The sequence below is a fragment of the Lytechinus variegatus genome, chromosome 4, assembly GCF_018143015.1.
Source record: "Lytechinus variegatus isolate NC3 chromosome 4, Lvar_3.0, whole genome shotgun sequence".
Lineage (NCBI taxonomy): Eukaryota > Metazoa > Echinodermata > Echinoidea > Temnopleuroida > Toxopneustidae > Lytechinus > Lytechinus variegatus.
The window spans coordinates 42,044,272-42,063,755 of record NC_054743.1 but is presented as its reverse complement, the minus strand read 5'-3'; the positions used below and the strand labels follow the sequence as shown (position 1 = coordinate 42,063,755).

General features: G+C 40.6%; 1 protein-coding gene across 1 annotated transcript; it reads left to right on the top strand.

Annotated features, from left to right (window-relative positions):
• Window positions 1-7,670: 7,670 nt before the first annotated feature.
• LOC121414084 (UDP-glucuronosyltransferase 2B13-like) lies at window positions 7,671-18,835 on the top strand. Its single transcript, XM_041607140.1, has 4 exons — window positions 7,671-8,742; window positions 9,194-9,425; window positions 9,975-10,194; window positions 18,364-18,835. Exons 1-4 carry the CDS (start codon window positions 7,837-7,839, stop codon window positions 18,635-18,637), a joined length of 1,632 nt encoding a protein of 543 aa, XP_041463074.1. The 5' UTR covers window positions 7,671-7,836; the 3' UTR covers window positions 18,638-18,835.
• Window positions 18,836-19,484: the final 649 nt, after the last annotated feature.

The following is a 19,484-nucleotide window of genomic DNA, read 5'->3' as shown; positions in this document are numbered from 1 at the left end:
AATAAATACGAAGTTATCGAAAAAATATAGTTTTTATAGGACAAAACAACCCGTCCTAAAATATATCCACCCTTCCCCCCCCCCCCCCCCAAAAAAAAAAAAGAGAAAGGGGAGAATGCCCTGAGAAGATGGATGGGTATGTATTTGTATTTATATTTTATTTATTTAATCACGGTTAAAAAGCCTGCTTTCAGCTAGAAGCTGCTTTTCAGCAAGGCCGTGGACAAATGATAATAACAAATAATATCAACATAAAACAAGCATACAAAAATAAAAACGAAAAACAAAAATATATCAAAGCATAGGTAAAATACAACTGGCAAAAGTAAAATTGGAGTAAACAAAAATGAAAAATAAATAGACGAAAATAATATACAAAGTTATGTCAAAATTAAACATAAAAAATGAAGATATATAATGCGGTATCATCAAGGGTGAATCGGGGTGGAGAATTAAATTAAGAAAGTGATATGAGACGTGCAAATGTAGCCGGGTTTTTTTCTAATCGGGTTGTTGCGGGTAAGTTATTGAATAATTTAGAAGCTGAATAAATGGGACTGTTCTTTAGATAATTAGAATGAGGCTTCGGTAATTGAATTTGTCGGTCTATGTTTCTTAAAAGATATTTTCGTGATTTAAGTGTGATTCGAGAACAAAGGATAGATGGAGCTAGATTATTGACCAATTTAAAAATGGTGAAAATTGACTGATTGTTCCATCTCTTGTTGAGTTGATCAACCTTTAAAATGGCATATATATTCGCTGTACTAAATCTACTGTTTACTTCTAATACAGATTTCAGTGCCCTGTTTTGTAGAACTTGGAGACGATTTAGTTGGCTTTTATTGCCATTTCTCCAGATTGTACAACAATAGTCAAATATCGGTTGGATTAAAGCCTTATACAACATAAGAGCTGTGTTTTGGGGTATATAACATCGAATGCGTTTTAAAGAATAAAATGTCTGTAAAACTTTCTTCCGAACACTGTCAATTTGGGGGGTCCAGGTTAGGGAGCTGTCTATTATTACACCAAGATATTTACATTGGCTTACCCTTTGCAATTCGTAATTTTGCATTTGTATTTTTATATTATCAAATAGACGGAGTTTTGCTTTAGATCCTAATAACATGAATTGACACTTATCGATGTTAAATAATAGTTCATTATTAGAAAACCATTTAGAAATTAACTTCAAATCTCTATTAATAGTCATTTCTAAATTTCTGGGCTCTTTAGATGCAAAGTAAATGCATGTGTCGTCTGCATATAAAAAGAGGGAGCATTGTTCTACAGATCTGACCAAATCATTTAGAGTGATTATAAAGAGGAGGGGGCCTAGGATACTCTCCTGAGGCACTCCGCTTTCAACAGTACGAAAACCTGACATATTACCATTGACAACCGTTGATTGCTGCCTACCATAGAAATAATTGCGAAACCATTTTACTGCATCCTGATCAAATCCAAAGTAAAATAATTTCTTTAACAGTAATTCAGACGATATTAAATCAAATGCCTTCTCCAGTTGCTGCTAAACGTAGGTAGAACACATGCCATCGTGGACTCAAGCATCATGATAGGCAGATTTCAAAGCAAGATATTACGTAAGCTTGCCTTACATAGCAGGATGAAGAAATTGAATAGACCAGGTGACTAGAATAGCACACCAATGAACACTTAATGAAGGTATTTGTTGCATTCCTACTTTGAATGCATATCTTAGCATGTTGCACAATGTACTTGACAAACTGTGAAATACCAGTCGTTCGTGGAAGCATTGTTGTTTTATGTGGATGTAAATGAAAACGACAATTCAAAAGAATATATGAATAATCAAGACATCAAAGTTGGTGCTTATCTCATTAGATTTTAAAGCACCATGTCACTTTAGTACAAATGACCTCCTTCTGATCATGCGTAGAATCTTTTGATCATGCGCAGAAAGGAACTACGAACTGCTGTATTCGAACTTCAAAAAGACTGACCCTCTCTAATCATTCAAGCAGAAAGGATAATTATAAACAGCAAAAACTGTGCTGTTAACCGGTGTACATAGAGGACCACACCACTTATTTTACACCGGTGTTAAATTGGTGGTGTTAGTTTTACACCTATAGGTGTTATTACAACACCTATGGTTGTTACATTTACACTCTTTGGTGTTATGTTCAATCTCTAGGATGTAATTTTCGCATATATTCGTAATTCGGAAGCTTCGGTTATTCCGAAGGTTCGTTATTCCGAAGGTTCGTTAATCCAAAAACGAAATGAGGTTCGTAATTCCGAAGCTTCAGTTATTCCGAAGGTTCGTTATTCCGAAGGTTCGTTCATCCGAAAACGAAATGAGGTTCGTTATTCCGAAGGTTCGTTAATCCGAAAACGAAATGAGGTTCGTAATTCCGAAGGTTTGTCAATCCGAAAACGAAATGAGGTTCGTAATTCCGAAGGTTCGTTAATCCGAAAACGAAATAAGGTTTGTTAATCCGAAATTTGAATAAGGTTCGTATTTCCGATTATAAAATTAGTTCATTTTGGTAACAAAAACGGTGTTGTCCTTGCAAGATAACATGAATTTATGCAATAAAAGTAATAACGAACGATGATACATGTGTGTGTTGTGGCCATAGGCGCCCGGATCAAGCATTTGCTTAATTTCGATTTTATCTGAGCAATTACTGCCTGTAAAAAAAAGTCACTTCCCACGTGACACTGCCCAAGCAAATGGTTTAAAGATGCAGGGGGTTAAGTGTGTTGGTCGCGTGCGAGTAACCTCCAGATAATAGGATTTGTATTGGAGGGGATGTCATTTTTATTAAGAGCTTCTCCTGAAAATTATTTTAAACTGTATTTGCAATTTACGTGTTTCGAAATTACGAACCTTCGGAATTACGAAGTGTAACCGTAATTTTAACACCTCAGGGTGTTGTCCTCTATTAACACAAATTGGTGTCAGTTTTACCACACAATACAGTTTTTACAGTGTATGTGACATCGCCCCCAATGACCCACGGGGCCACTTCCATTGATGAATGGATCCCATGCGTGTCTAAAGAAACACGTAAGACATGTAAGATGATCTCTTTTTCAAGATTAGGCACGTTTTGTACGTAACGAAATAAGTGTCAATTGTTAAAAACACTAAAATACTGAAAACAGACGAGGGTATACCTTTTTAAATCTTATATTGATCTTATTATGTTTTATTGGGCCATTTGATGGTATTTTTTTATTCATGATCTGGTGTAAATTGTAATATTAGTTTTGATACACTTTGTTGTGAACGGTATTTCTATTTTCTTTTTACTTCATATTTCCTTTTTCTTAACCGCTTAGAGGCAATTTGCGAATTGGCGGTATATAAAAATTGTTATTATTGTTATTATTATCATTATATATATTTCGCTAGAAAAGCTATGTTTTCACGGTCAAAGTTGCGAGGGTTTAGAAAAGACTAAAATGTTTTAATAAAGAGGCACCTATTATCCCCAACTCTTTTTAGGTGTTTAGTGTCCGATTTTAGTGAGGTGACGGGGGTGGGGCGGTAAAAGCTGACGTCTGTTATACCACGTCCATGATCGCTTCACTTGTTTATAGGGTTCAAATAATAACGTAATACTTGTCAAGGGTACTTCAGTTTTGTTTTCTGATCTGATGCTCCAGGTTGAAGATATTAATATCTCAATAAGTAGAGTAAAATTCACAAAGCAAATTGCTGAAAATTTGATCAAATCGGATAACAAATAACAAAGTTATTGAATTTTTATAATTTGCATTATTCCTGTGAAACAGTTCTAGGCATGTCTTCATGAATATTCATTAGATGGGCTGATAATGGCATATCCCCACTTGTTGTTTCGTACTTTATTATATGAAATTAGGTTTATTAAAAAATTTGTACCAAGAACTAAAACAATTGGAATGACAACTGACTAAGTGCATTCGTTATTTATTGCGCAACTTTCGTCATAATCATTGGAGACATGTCATTTACACATGTACAAAAAATAAAGCAATCATGATTTCATGTAAGAACATTAGATAAAAAAGTGTGGATATGACATCTTCAGCCCACATAATCAATATTCACGACAATGTGCATACCTAACTATTTTCACAAAATATTGATAAACTTTAAAATTCAATAACTTCGTTATGTGTTATCCGATTTTGATGAAATTTTTAGAATTTCACCTTGTGAATTTTGCTCTATTTATTTAGATATGACTATTTCCGGCCCGGACCATCCCTTTAATTATCAATTTACAAATCATCTTTTATTCGACTCACTCGTAGATAAACCAACCGTGGCCGAGTGGTATAAGGCGCCTGGCTATACTTGGAAAGTCCGGGGGTTCGATCCCCAGCCGTGGCACCTATGCCAATGAGCAAGGCATTTAATCTGGAATGCTCTTTTATCCTGCTTTCAGATAAATGGAAATGCTGTATGCAATGTTGCTTACTATGTGTGCACTTGTTAAAAAAAAAAAAGCAAAAAAAAAAAGTGCATCACAATCAAAACTGAACCGTGACGGCCGGACGCACATCACTATAGATTGGAAAAATATTCCTTTAAAATCAATGGTGCATATCTGGGGCCCGTTACAGTAAGAGCTGCAATCAATCGCAACTCTAAAAACCATGCGCAACTTGATTTTCAACCAATCAACAGCGCGCATTCGGGACTCGCGATTGATTTTTGGCTTGCGTTTAAACGCAACTCTTTCTGCAACGGACCCCTGATCATTTTTTTTTCATATGGGCATAGAGAGGGAGGTGCCAGGTAAAAATGGCAGAGGTAATAATGGCAGAAGAAATAATGGCAGAGGTAAAAATGGCAGAGGTAAAAATGGCAGAAGGAAAAATGGCAGAGGTAAAAATGGCAGAAGTAATAATGGCAGAGGTAAAAATGGCAGAGGTAATAATGGCAAAGGTAAAAATGGCAGAGGTAAAATGGCAGAGGAAAAGATGGCAGGGGTAAAAATGGCCAAGGTAAAAATAAACACTGTTAAAAAAACCCTGATTTTACAGAAAAATAAAAAAATATTTTGCAGAAAGCAATACCAGAATCATTCTTTAAATTCATGAAACAGGAATATTTCTGCAATTTAACAGAACAGGTCTGTTAGAAAAAGGGGAAAAGAGTGTTTTATTTAAGGAAATTTGTAAGATTACACACACCAAATACCAATTTCCTGTAAGATTACGCAATCTGGTAAGATTACAGGTGTTCTCGAGACTCTGCTGCAGGAACTTCTTCTAACAGTGAAGGTAATTATTCATATTCCAACATCATAATGGATCCGAAAAGAATTGATATGATAAGCATATACTTTAATCTAAATGATATAACTATTATTAATGTTAAGGTTTCAGAGCAATATCTCATTGCACCTAGTCCAAGAGAATGTCAGGTTTCTTAACTAGTTTCTATGATAACTGCTACCTTATGAATTTGGAAATGTGTAGCGAATCAGAGATTTAAATTTATGGACGTTTCTACCATTCTATCGACGTATTTTGAAGGGGAAGTTCACCCTGACAAATGGTTTACTGTGAAAATAACAGAAAATAAGGTGATCTGTGACGTCATATACGAGCAGCTGCTCTGTATTTTATGCACCAAAATGTATACTTATCACTTTTTTAATCAGTGGTTCGTGATTGCTGAAAAAAAATTATTTCAGGAGCGGATGTGAAATGATATTTTGATATACTTAACTTGGTATATATAAAAACTATTTTTTTTTAAGAAAATGACATTTCATCTTTATTACACCATGTATTGGGAAAATTGCTCGGAAAAGACGTCACGATTAAAATATAAATTTCCAATAGCTTTCTTAAATCTTTGATGGATTCCCTAAAACCCCCACCAATATCATTTTAATTATTTTCTGTTATTTTTACAATAAACTTTATGTCAGGGTGAATTTCCCCTTTAATAATTTAAGTATTATACTTGCATGGGATCCAAAGTGTGCTTCAAATTTGAATATTATAAAAGTGAACTGACTTGAGAAGGCCGTGCATGTAAATCCAGGAAAAAAAATACCAACACAAATGCTATCAATTTGGTACAGAAGATCTGAAGTATGATTTAAAAATGTTACTCTTTCCATATAGTCCAACATAATAATTCTTATTTCTTCTCAGAACCCTTCTTATTTAATTTACTGTACATGGAGGGTTTTTTGGATTTTTGGGCATGGGGGTTTAAGACTGGCAATTTATACCTCTGTCATTTTTACCTCAGCCATTTTTACCTCTGCCATTATGACCTCCACCATTTTTACCACTGTGACTGCAACCAGGTTTGCATGTGGTCTTGGTTAGAGCCCCTGTAGCGCGAAAAAATGCTGAATACCCCCCCCCCCCTTTCATGTTTTTAGCGTTTAAAGGATTTTGGATGAACTACCAAATGATAAGAATGTGGATGATGTCATTATCAAGACTTATTTTGGCGATTTTTTTTTAAATCTCATTTTCAACACATGAGTCTATGGGGAAATAGTTAGTGGCGTGTGCCCTGACACCACTAAAATGCCGATTATAGCATATAGGCTGCATGGGGGGTGCACGTGCACCCTTCCTCTGAGGCAAAGGAGTAAAAACGAAATATGCGTCCCTTCTCATGCTTTCAAAAGCTGACTTTCCACACACTTGAGGTCCACCTCCACAAGATACAACTTTTAGTTCCACCTCCCCGGGATCTCCGTGCTCAAACCAAGTTCATGTCATTTATGGCGTGGTCACACCGCCCGAGCGTTGTTGGAGCGGTCGTAGAGCTGAGAGAAAAAAATCATCACCGCTCGCTACCGTTCACCATCGCATTTTCGATTTCGATTTCTTTTTTCGATTTTTTCCCCCAGTTTTGTGAGCGAAATTCGGCCCTCTTTCCCTACCGCTCCACGACCGCTCCAACAACGCTCGGGCGGTGTGACCATGCCTTTAAGCAGATTGGTTGTACTTTAAAAGAAAGCAATTCGTCTATGTTCTAACATGCACGCATAATTTTGCCCATACTCCACCTCTATTAAAAAAATCTACTATAAAAATAAAAGCAGCACTCTTTATGTTTCGATATATGAATAACATGTTACCAGCTATATTCAATGATTATTTTCTTACGGTTGATAAAAAAACATAGTGTTAATACAAGTTAGAGAATAATTATAATTGTGCCATATTCACGCTTAAAACTACGACAGACGAACTCTATTAAACACAAAGGGGCTCAATTTTGGATTAAGTCTCGACCCACTATTTAAAAGAATGACCACCCTTTCCTCATTTAAAGCGAAATTTAAAAGCATCTTCTTGCCACATACAAGTGATTCCTTTAAACTGAACCAAAACTAATCAAACAGTTAATATATTTTTTATCTTGTATTGTCATGTTATGTAAATATTGTAACTTGTTTCATGTATTATTTCAATTGCTATTTCCTATGTATTTTAGTCCTCCTGTAAGTTATTTACTGTATTTGTATCCCCCTGCTTTTCAAGCCTCTGGCTTTCCTATAGGGTGTTTGATCCTCACAATTTACAATGTATATATCTACTCATGCGATTTTTACCTAATAAATGAATTGAATTGAATCAAATCTGTGCCCTATAACCAACATTCTTTAAAGGGAGTGACCCTATATACCTCACTGAATCCTTTGTCATCCGCGAGTGGTCTGAGGGAAAGCTTCCTACAAGATGTATAAGACTACTATTATGTAAAGTTCGATCGATTGGGTAGTCATTCCAAGATTTCAGCAGTTTTCATAAGTCATCATCAGAACAAAATAAAAACAAATTGGACAATTGGCCGACACTCTTATTAAGATGGATGTGAATATATCTCGCGTTATTTATACAACCATATCTGGAATCTATCTTGTTTTATTTCTATCACCACGCTGTGGTTCCGGTAGCAATGTCTTGATATCTTCCATGCATGGAGAAGGGAGTCATTTCTTCGTCGGGACAGGAGTCGGTGAAGGTCTCGTCCAGCGAGGTCACAACGCAACACTCCTCATCAGCAGGGCATTCGAACACCATACAAGGAACCCCAAATACTCTAATCTGTCTTTCGAAGTATTTGATCATCACAAACGGTCCGTCCAAGAGATTCGAGATTTCTGGAAAGACTTCGGAGCCCTTTCGTTGGGGCGAAGCAATGACGGTCTCATCAAGACCACCTTCTTCTTGATTGAGTCGATGGCAGACGACTGTGAAGATATCCTCCTCGACGTCGAGCTCATGAAGCGTCTGGAAGTCGTAGACGCCGTCGTCGTTGATATGACTTGGTTGTGTGGCGTGATGATCCGGGCGGCGCTGGAACGCAACCTGAACTACAGCAAGAGGATAGCCCTTGTGACCCTGATGCCATTCACCCCTCAGGGCATGGCGTTGTTCTCTTACGGTTCGCCGTACAACCCGGCATATCAGCCAGAACTCAACACAGGCTTCACCAACAGGATGAGTTTCTTTCAGCGGACGGCCAACCTACTACAATCCGTTGTCTATGCTTTGCTTGGTGGGGGAGTGGCCATGCCAGCCTATGTACGCGTAGGGAAAAATACAGGGCTTGAGAATGTCATTAACTACAAGATGTCTCTTTATCATGAACTTGCTGATTTGCATCTCCAGAACTTTGACTTCGTCATGGAGTTCCCTTTCCCGATTACGCCAAACGTGATTCCTGTCGGTGGTGGTCTGACAGCATGGCCAGCCGCAGAACTTAACGAGGTGTGTATAGTTTTGGGTAGGCCAGGCATTTTGACCTCCGGGTTGAAGGTCTCTGTTCATCAACCCAAGCCTCTATCATAATTGTTCGAATATGATTGATTTCAACTGTAAATCTTGCTGCAGTATAGAGCAAGTGGAGTAAAGGAAAGTTATACTTCTGGTAGTAAGAGAAAATCAAATTCATTTCGTCTCACAAAATATTTACATTTATTATGCGACAGTAGGCCTACTTAAAATGGTATCGCGTGGAGACTTAAATCCGTCCCGGCAATAAAAGTAGTATCAATGATGCAACCAAATCCGTTGAGTTAACGTTGCTTTGTATATCTATATGGGTTTCATATCTCTCAAAATCTACCTGTACATGTAGTACACGGTTTCAATGTTTGATATATTAACTTTTTTTCTGATAGTTCTTATCCCTTTATCATTGCCGATTTTTCATCTTCAGGAGCTGGAAGATTTTATGGAGAGCTCAGGCGACCATGGTGTTATTTTGTTCACTTTCGGCACGTACTTCGGAGAGATCACGATCGTTCAACCGGGATTTGCCGAAGAGTTTGCCGAAGCTTTCCGAAGATTGCCGCAGAAGGTGATATGGCAAATGAAGGATCCAATCGATGAACTCAAAGTTCCTTCCAATGTGAAGGTCATGCCATGGGTTCCTCAGAATGATCTTCTTGGTGGGTGTGAAATGGTAGTCTGTCGTGTTTAATGGTGACGATTGTTGATGACGGCTGTTGCTTGTACACATGTGCTCAATATAATGATTTATTAATACCAATATTTGGAACCATTGACGTAAATGTTTGGACAAGAATAAACGCTGGATATAGTCAATTATGCAGATTTTGATCCCCCCCATCAATTTTCGTGGTTTTTTTTTTGTTTTTGTTTTTTTTGCTTTTAACTTTTTTTGTTTGGGTTAATTGAACTCTAAATGCTATCGCTGGCAACTCTCATTAAAAAAACACAAACAAACCAACAAAACAAAACGAGCCCTGAATATTGACCAAACTTTTTGGTCATGTTTAGAACAGAATCAATGAACCACGATCCATTGGACTAGAAAATAGGGCGAAAATCAACCTTTATTCTATACGCCTGAACCTTTCATGAACTGATGTACTTATCTTAAACACTCTTTAGACATGTATGAGTATTACTTTAAGCAGATAATATATTCAAGATCATATCTTATAATCTTTTTATATCTTTTCTTGTCTTCACAGGCCATTCTAAGACTCGAGTGTTTCTCTATCAAGGAGGCAACAACGGCTTCCAAGAAGCATGTTATCACGGCGTCCCCATTGTCGTCGTCCCGCTTCATGGGGATCAGTTTGACGTCGCAGCCAGAGTCGAAGCGCGAGGTATGGGCAGGAAGATAGACAAAATGGCTGCCAGTGCAGACGTAATCTACAACGCCTTACATGACGTCATCAGCAATCCAAAGTAAGTTCATATTCAAATTAAGATAATTACATTTTCTAATTAGCAGAAAGATTAGGAATACACTATTATTTTAAAGGGGTATTCCATCCCAGGCTGAAATAATATGATTTGAATTATAAATAAACATATAACACAAGAAAGGCCCATCAAATGAATGCTCATGACAACGTGCATATAACTTTTTTCACAAAATATTGTCACGAAATGGGTTTTATTTCGTGTTAGGAAATTATATTTGGTTGATTTATAATGATTTTGTCGTAGCTGGCGATATTACATGCATGTTTCTACACTAATAATGACGTAGATAAGACATTGAAAGTTATGCATGTTTTGAACCGTTTTTGTGGAATAACAATTTCCTGGAGATGCTTAACTGATTATTATGGTTATCACTAGCTTGATCTAAATGAATGCTTTAATTTGATATGTCATTCATGCATATCCGGTTTTGGAGACCAAAGTTATAGCTGTTTTAAGATTGTAACAGAGGTTAACTATAACAGATATTGTATAATTAATGCATAAGTTCAGTAAGTTGCTATACTCGTGAGGCTTTGCCGATGATCTGTTGAAATACGGCGCCCACGGGGTGCATTGCACGTAAAGTATGCAGATCGATTTGGATTCGCTATCCAATAAATAAAGTTGGTGGATGCGATCGAAATGATTTATATGATCGTTCGCATGTCTTTCCACGGGGAAACCTAGAATCCTAGGCGACGACTGTGGTTAGATTTCCTTGTATGTTGGGTCTTTTGCACGCCAGCAAGAGACTATACCAGGGCTTGCTCTTTTGGTAGTCTGGTTGGTCTGGAGGCGGACGGTTCGGAGTCTGGAGCAGACGGCTGGTGGTCCGGAGCAGACGGCTGGTGGTCCGGAGCAGACGGGTTGGTCTGAAGCGGATGGTTGCTGGTCTGAAAGCAGACGGTCGGAGGTCCGGAGCAGACAACGGGGAAAACTACAAGTAGAGCAGAGCCAATGGGTGTGGTCGTGGGAGCCTGACTGCAGAAGGACCCATACATATGGTCGAAGAACCAGACGTCGTTCCGGTACTGAACAGAGGTCGCTGGTTGCAGTACGGTAACAGACGTGGTTGCGGTACTGAACAGACGTGGTTGCAGTACGGAATCAGACGTGCTTGGTTGCAGTACTGAACAGATGTCAGTGGTTGCAGTACGGACTCAGACGTGGTCGTGGTACTGAACAGACGTGGTTGCAGTACTGAACAGATGTCGGTGGTTGCAGTACGGATTCAGACGTGGTCGTGGTACTGAACAGACGTGGTTGCAGTACTGAACAGATGTCGGTGGTTGCAGTACGGACTCAGACGTGGTCGTGGTACTGAACAGACGTGGTTGCAGTACTGAACAGATGTCGGTGGTTGCAGTACGGACTCAGACGTGGTCGTGGTACTGAACAGACGTGGTTGCAGTACTGAACAGACGTTGTTGCAGTACGGTATCAGACGTGGTCGCGTACTGAACAGACGTGGTTGCAGTACGGAAATTCAGACGTGGTTGCAGTACGGAGCAGACGTGGTTGCTGTACTGAACAGACGTAGTAGCTGGTCGTAAGCAGACGACGGATGAAATTAACAGAGTCCATGGGTATGGTCGTAGGAGTTTAACTACAGAGAAACCCATACCTATGGTCGAGAGAGCTTAATTACAGGAATCAGATGCATATGGTCGTAGGAGCTTAACTACAGGAATCAGATGCATATGGTCGGGTGAGCTTTTGGAGCTGATAACAAAGAGTGTAGCCGTCTGGAGGTTGCCTGGTGGTGGTACTGACAGGATCGAGGCGTGTGCAAGTGTCAACTGCGGCAGTATATTTCTGCCAAACGGATCCACGACTAAAAGTTTGGAGATCGACGCGGCGACACACCCGCCGGCGGCAGGCATCCTGACAAGAGCGAGCTGCCGGCGGACCGAACCCACGCCGCCGCCGAGCGGTTCCGTCACAAGTGGTGTCAGAAGTGGGATCCAGTGACAATGGCACAACAAGGAAATATGCAGTATCGACCGACGCCAGGAGAGATGATGGCGCACTTAGAGAGAAGTATGACAGAGATTGACCAAATGATGGAGCAGTTAAGATTGTCCATAAGACAAGCACCCGGTGCAGAATCAAGTGGACAGGATATTCCCCCAACTGTGAGTGGACAAGCGGATAGAGGACCAAGGAATGACTCACAGATGGAAGGGGCACAGCAGGCTGGATTCAGCTCAACGCCCAGAGAGCAGATGAGACGATCATCTACTGCAAGACCCGGTGTTCAATTTACACCCCCACAGTTTTCCCCACATATTCAGGATGCGGGGATGGCAAATTTTGATGCTATGATTGGCAGACGACCACATCTGGTACCGGACAGATTTGATGGACGCACACCTGTCGAAGATTATTTGCATCACTTTGAGGCCTGTGCTGGAGTAAACGGATGGACAAAAAGGGAAGCAGTTCAGTTTCTTGCTGCAAGTCTAAGGGGCCCTGCTGTGAAGTTGTTGACCCAACAACCTGGAGTGGTGTTGACATACGACGAGTTGGTATACAGGCTCAGAAACAGGTTTGGCCTAGGAGGCAAAGCTGAGGTATACCTGGCGGAGTTGAGGCAACGTCGTCGCCAACCAAAGGAAAGTCTCCAGGAGTTAGGACAAAGAATACGGGAGCTGTGTGGATTGGCATATCCCGAATTCGACGAAAAGGGGCAAGATCGGCTTGCCCGAGGGCATTTCCTAGATGCCATAGTAACACCAGAAATAAGAGAGGGATTGTTCCGTGCTCAACCTCGCACATTGGATGATGCTGTGGAAGCTGCTTTAAACACAGAGGCTTTTCTGAGAATGGAGGGTCAGAGGAACGAAGTGAAGTGGAATACAAGGTACAGCCGAGCTCTGGAAGAGCAGGAGTGTGAGGTTGCAGCAGTGGAGGAAAAGCAACCAAGAAATCCAACTATCGACAAGATAGTAAAGGCTGTCATAGACGCCTTGGATGAAAGAGACAAGAAAAAGGAAACAAAAATCAGGACCAAATATCAGGAATCAAGAAAAGATGGCTTTGAGCCACAAAGAAAAAGAGAGGAACCAAATAAATCAAGGATTGATGAACAAGAGGAACAAAGATGTTTCAACTGCAATGGATTGGGGCATTGGAGGAACAACTGCCCATATCCAAAGAAAATAAAAGGAAGAACAGCAGCTTTTCAAGTACCCGAAAGGGAAATGATGAACAAAATAAAAGGAAAAGAGGAACAAATCGGACAAGACAAGAAAGGAACAAGAGAACAAGAAACAGATGAACAAATCAGAGTCGAAGCGACTCAAGATGGACAAGAGAAAAGAGGAACAAAAGGACAAGAAAAAGAGGAGCAAACAAGAGTCGGAGTGACTCTAGATGAACAAAATAAAAGAGGACAAAAGAAAGAGGAACAAACCAGAGTCGGAGCGACTCTAGATACCAAGAGAAAAGGGCTTTACCTTCAAGGCAAAGTAAATGGACAAGAATTAAAATTACTGGTCGACACTGGAGCTACCAACACTCTCATTGGAGAGAAAGTGTTTGACCAGATAGAGGAAATCAGAAGACCAGAATTACTACCAGTGACAAGTGTTGTACTACAAGCAGATGGATCTCAATTGAGAATCAGAGGAAAGTCAATGTTGGAAGTGCAGATTGGAGATATAGTCGTCACTACAATGGCTACAGTGGCTAGTCTAAAGAATGAGGGCATTCTAGGGCTAGATTTCCTAGTCAAAATCAATGCTGTGTTAGACTGCCAAAAGATGGAATTGAGGACCAACTATGGCATAATTCCATGCCTAGATAGTAACGGAGAATCATTCTGCAGGAGGATAGTAGCTGGAGAAGATTATTCAATTCCTCCAGGACACGAGATGGTATTAGCAGGTAGAGTTACAGGCAGAAAAGTGTCACTAGGTGATGGATTAGTAGAACCACCTGCAAATCCAACAGAACTAATCAAGAAAGGACTCATCGTCGCCAGATCTGTTGTGAAGGCAGACGAAGATGTACTACCTGTTCGGGTTTTCAACCCAACCAAGGAACAAATGATCATTAAGGCAGGCACTGCCATTGCTTCATTGTCAGGGCTGGAAGAAGTGAGCATGGAAATGTGCAACCTTGCCGAGCCAACTGAGACCAATGCCAACAAAGACATACCAGAACATTTGAAGGACCTCTTTGTTCGCAGTACTGACGAAGTGCCAGCCCAATGCCATGACTTGATAAAACAACTGCTGGTTGAGAATGCAGATGTTTTCTCTACAGGACCTTCGGATCTTGGACAGACCAGTTTTGTCCAACATGGCATAGATACTGGTACTGCGAAACCAATACGTCAAGCCCAGAGGAGACATCCCCTGACGCAGAGGAAAGAAATAGACGAGCAAGTAAAGAATCTACTAGCTCAAGGCCTGATTGAGCCAGTGACCAGCCCATGGGCATCCAACATCGTACTGGTCAAAAAGAAAGATGGCAGCCAAAGATTGTGTTTTGACTACCGTCAACTCAATGCAGAGACGATTAAAGATGCCTATCCGCTGCCTAGAATTGACAACGTTCAGGAACAGGTACAACTGGATGAAACCATCACTGACCGGAGCTCACAGGAAAAAGCTGACTGGCAAGAAGACAAGGACATACGTCCTGTCTACACGGCCAAGAAACTTAGCAACAGGCCTAATCAAGATGAAGCATGCACGTGTTCCATGGCTTCTAGACATCTACTGGAATATTGGGATGCCTTAGAACTGAAGGAAGATTCTACATGCCGTCTTCTTCGAATAGACCCTGTGCCACCGGACCGGGAAGATAAGGAACCACGACTGAGTCGATCTCTGAAGAGGTCACCACGTCGGTCAGAACGTGGTAGCTTGGCTAGATACTCCCGTTCCCGATCACCAAGACGGAGGTCCAGGATACCACAAAGGGACATACCTAAATCATCCATTCCAGATTGTCCAAAGTCTCCTCAACCTGACCGACCAGAAGTATCTCCATGGCATGGTCGGAATTCTACCCCTGAACCAGAGGACCTGGACTATGATGAGACACCGCCTTCACCGCTTGATTTGAGATACGCTTCTAGGAAAGTGGTGTCGGAAATGCCGTCTACCAGTGACTGGATAGAATGCACCAGTAAGGATGCTGAGATGCAGACTGACAACCCCTGCCAGAGAATTCAGGCATTCTTACAAGAGACGACAGCCTGCAGATCAGAAGAGAAGGTGACCCTGAACAAGTCAACCGACACATTCCAGATTCCACCAGATGTCACCTAGCTTTGTTCGTACCACGGAGCGATACATCACTAAGGAAGGAGAACTGTTAGAATGACAGTGGAACTCTAGAAGGAGTCGTCTTGAACAGTATCTCTCGTGTTCTCTGGAGTTATGTTGTTAATACAAGGACACTATAAGAAGGCATGTCACCATGTACCTTGGATATTATTCTTCATGCTGAATCGTTTAAGAGTTTACTTTGGACTTTAGCTGTTGTGTTTTGTTGAACCTCAACACTAGTTGTTTTAGGACTCCTTTATGCATTTTTGTTTGTTGAGAAAAGACACAATGCATAGTTTGATATACAGATACGATTTATTTTCGTGCTGCAGTGTCTGATGTTGTTAAATGACGCTCGGGGGCCGAGCTTTGAAAAATAAGGGAGTTGTGTCACGAAATGGGTTTTATTTCGTGTTAGGAAATTATATTTGGTTGATTTATAATGATTTTGTCGTAGCTGGCGATATTACATGCATGTTTCTACACTAATAATGACGTAGATAAGACATTGAAAGTTATGCATGTTTTGAACCGTTTTTGTGGAATAACAATTTCCTGGAGATGCTTAACTGATTATTATGGTTATCACTAGCTTGATCTAAATGAATGCTTTAATTTGATATGTCATTCATGCATATCCGGTTTTGGAGACCAAAGTTATAGCTGTTTTAAGATTGTAACAGAGGTTAACTATAACAAATATTGTATAATTAATGCATAAGTTCAGTAAGTTGCTGTACTCGTGAGGCTTTGCCGATGATCTGTTGAAATACGGCGCCCACGGGGTGCATTGCACGTAAAGTATGCAGATCGATTTGGATTCGCTATCCAATAAATAAAGTTGGTGGATGCGATCGAAATGATTTATATGATCGTTCGCATGTCTTTCCACGGGGAAACCTAGAATCCTAGGCGACGACTGTGGTTAGATTTCCTTGTATGTTGGGTCTTTTGCACGCCAGCAAGAGACTATACCAGGGCTTGCTCTTTTGGTAGTCTGGTTGGTCTGGAGGCGGACGGTTCGGAGTCTGGAGCAGACGGCTGGTGGTCCGGAGCAGACGGCTGGTGGTCCGGAGCAGACGGGTTGGTCTGAAGCGGATGGTTGCTGGTCTGAAAGCAGACGGTCGGAGGTCCGGAGCAGACAACGGGGAAAACTACAAGTAGAGCAGAGCCAATGGGTGTGGTCGTGGGAGCCTGACTGCAGAAGGACCCATACATATGGTCGAAGAACCAGACGTCGTTCCGGTACTGAACAGAGGTCGCTGGTTGCAGTACGGTAACAGGCGTGGTTGCGGTACTGAACAGACGTGGTTGCAGTACGGAATCAGACGTGCTTGGTTGCAGTACTGAACAGATGTCAGTGGTTGCAGTACGGACTCAGACGTGGTCGTGGTACTGAACAGACGTGGTTGCAGTACTGAACAGATGTCGGTGGTTGCAGTACGGATTCAGACGTGGTCGTGGTACTGAACAGACGTGGTTGCAGTACTGAACAGATGTCGGTGGTTGCAGTACGGACTCAGACGTGGTCGTGGTACTGAACAGACGTGGTTGCAGTACTGAACAGATGTCGGTGGTTGCAGTACGGACTCAGACGTGGTCGTGGTACTGAACAGACGTGGTTGCAGTACTGAACAGACGTTGTTGCAGTACGGTATCAGACGTGGTCGCGTACTGAACAGACGTGGTTGCAGTACGGAAATTCAGACGTGGTTGCAGTACGGAGCAGACGTGGTTGCTGTACTGAACAGACGTAGTAGCTGGTCGTAAGCAGACGACGGATGAAATTAACAGAGTCCATGGGTATGGTCGTAGGAGTTTAACTACAGAGAAACCCATACCTATGGTCGAGAGAGCTTAATTACAGGAATCAGATGCATATGGTCGTAGGAGCTTAACTACAGGAATCAGATGCATATGGTCGGGTGAGCTTTTGGAGCTGATAACAAAGAGTGTAGCCGTCTGGAGGTTGCCTGGTGGTGGTACTGACAGGATCGAGGCGTGTGCAAGTGTCAACTGCGGCAGTATATTTCTGCCAAACGGATCCACGACTAAAAGTTTGGAAATCGACGCGGCGACACACCCGCCGGCGGCAGGCATCCTGACAAGAGCGAGCTGCCGGCGGACCGAACCCACGCCGCCGTCGAGCGGTTCCGTCACAATATTGATAAACTGGAAAGTTCATTAACTTTTTCTCTTCACATATTGATCCAATTTTGCTAGGTGATTTACATTCTTATCAATTTAGATATGATTATTTTTAAGCTCGGAGTACCGCTAAGTGGATGATGGATAAATACAAATGACCACTCTTCTCTAGATGGAGGACTGGATCAGTTTCCCCAAGCTTGTTTTTTCCTCGATTTCCTCAAGCTTGTCATCAGCAGCAAATGCTATCTTTTTTTTTTTACATATCTGTCTTACCGAAACGATTGACATTACATATATTTTGACATTTATAAGAAACGTTCCGTTTTTTTCACAAACACTGATTTTTTCTGTTTTAATAAAGCTTTCTCTTGCGAGGCAGGATTTCATGAATGCCAAAAGAGAACATAATTACATTTTCAGTGATCCATCCAAGAAGGGTTGAAAAATCTGGGATTAAAGTCGGGAAACCAGGGGCCTGTTGCACAAAACTTTTTACCTGAGAAAACTCTGGTAAAAACTGAAAACTAAGGTTAGTCTGATTTCTGCTATTGACTTTAACACAGGGCAAAAATTCTGGTAAAAGCAACCTGAGTTTTTTCAGGTAAAAAGTTTTATGCAACGTGCCCCAGGTGTGTGGCTTGTGGTCCTTTGTTTTTATATATTTACGAAGCAAGAAATAATCTGTAAAATATTTTCCTCCCTGTTTTACTAGGTACACAGAAGTGGCTAAAACGGTTTCTACCATCATTAAAGAAAGGCCTGTGCAGGCAAGAGAACAAGCTGCATTCTGGATAGAGCATGTGATCAAATATGGCGGCCAGTATCTCAAATCGTCTGCAATGGAACTCTCTGTAATAGAGTATTTTATGCTGGATGTGATGGCGTTTCTTCTGCTGATAGTGGCAGTGATTGTGTTTATGGTTGCATTTGGAGTTAGATTATGTTGGAGGATGGTCTGCGGGAAAAGGAAAACAAAATTAGACTGACATAATAACTAGAGTATTACCATGCATATACAGTGTTGTTACGGGGGCAGCACCACTATTTTCAAAATGTTTTTATTAAGGATTTCATTCAAATGATTTTTACACAAACTCAATACTGTAGCGAACCAGTTTGCTCCGGTTTGGGTTATAATGCAATAAACGTAGATGGAGCTATAGATTTTGGTGCACTGGATATAGTCCTGGGGTGGTATTCTGAAAACGTTCTTATCTTTGTTCTTATCTTTTATCTTATCTCACTGAGATAAGAAGACGCTAAAATCATTGCAAATCGGTATTCTGAAAATCTTCTTAACGCGTTCTTATCTTTGTAAGGACTGCCTTCTTCTTATCTTCAACACGCCCATTTATAGGATATTACCAATCAAAATGCGCGTTATATTGGCAGTTTAACCAATAGAAGCGTACCTTATGTGAAGAGAATATCATGGGCGCTGCGCGTACACTGTTTCTGGCGCATTGCGCGAAATAGGCATTTTATACGCAATGACTGATTTTATTATTTCGAGACGTCCACGTGCACAAAATAAAGAAAGAAAAAAGTAAATAAAGCAGGTACGAATAAAGAATAAAAAATGAAGAAAGAAAGTAAGTAGGTATTAAAGTAAGAAGACAGAAAAGGGTCAGAATGAAGCAGAAAAAAGATGAAAGGAACAAAGCAGAAAATAATGAAAAATAAAGAGTAAACGAAAGAAAGCAAGCAAAAAGGACTTAAAAATAAAAAAGAAAGAAAAATAGAATAAATAAAAGAAGGAAAAGGATGAAAGAAATAAAACAATTATCAATGATAAAGTGAAGGAACAAAAAGAAAAAGAAAAGAAAGAAACTA

What these genes read in the sequence shown, in the direction of transcription:
- LOC121414084 (XM_041607140.1), top strand. Translation starts at nt 7,837, where the DNA reads ATGGATGTGAATATATCTCGCGTTATTTATACAACCATATCTGGAATC. An exon ending in CAGCCGCAGAACTTAACGAG is followed by an intron (nt 8,743 to 9,193) that starts GTGTGTATAGTT and finishes TTTCATCTTCAG; the next exon opens with GAGCTGGAAGATTTTATGGA. An exon ending in GACGTCATCAGCAATCCAAA is followed by an intron (nt 10,195 to 18,363) that starts GTAAGTTCATAT and finishes CTGTTTTACTAG; the next exon opens with GTACACAGAAGTGGCTAAAA.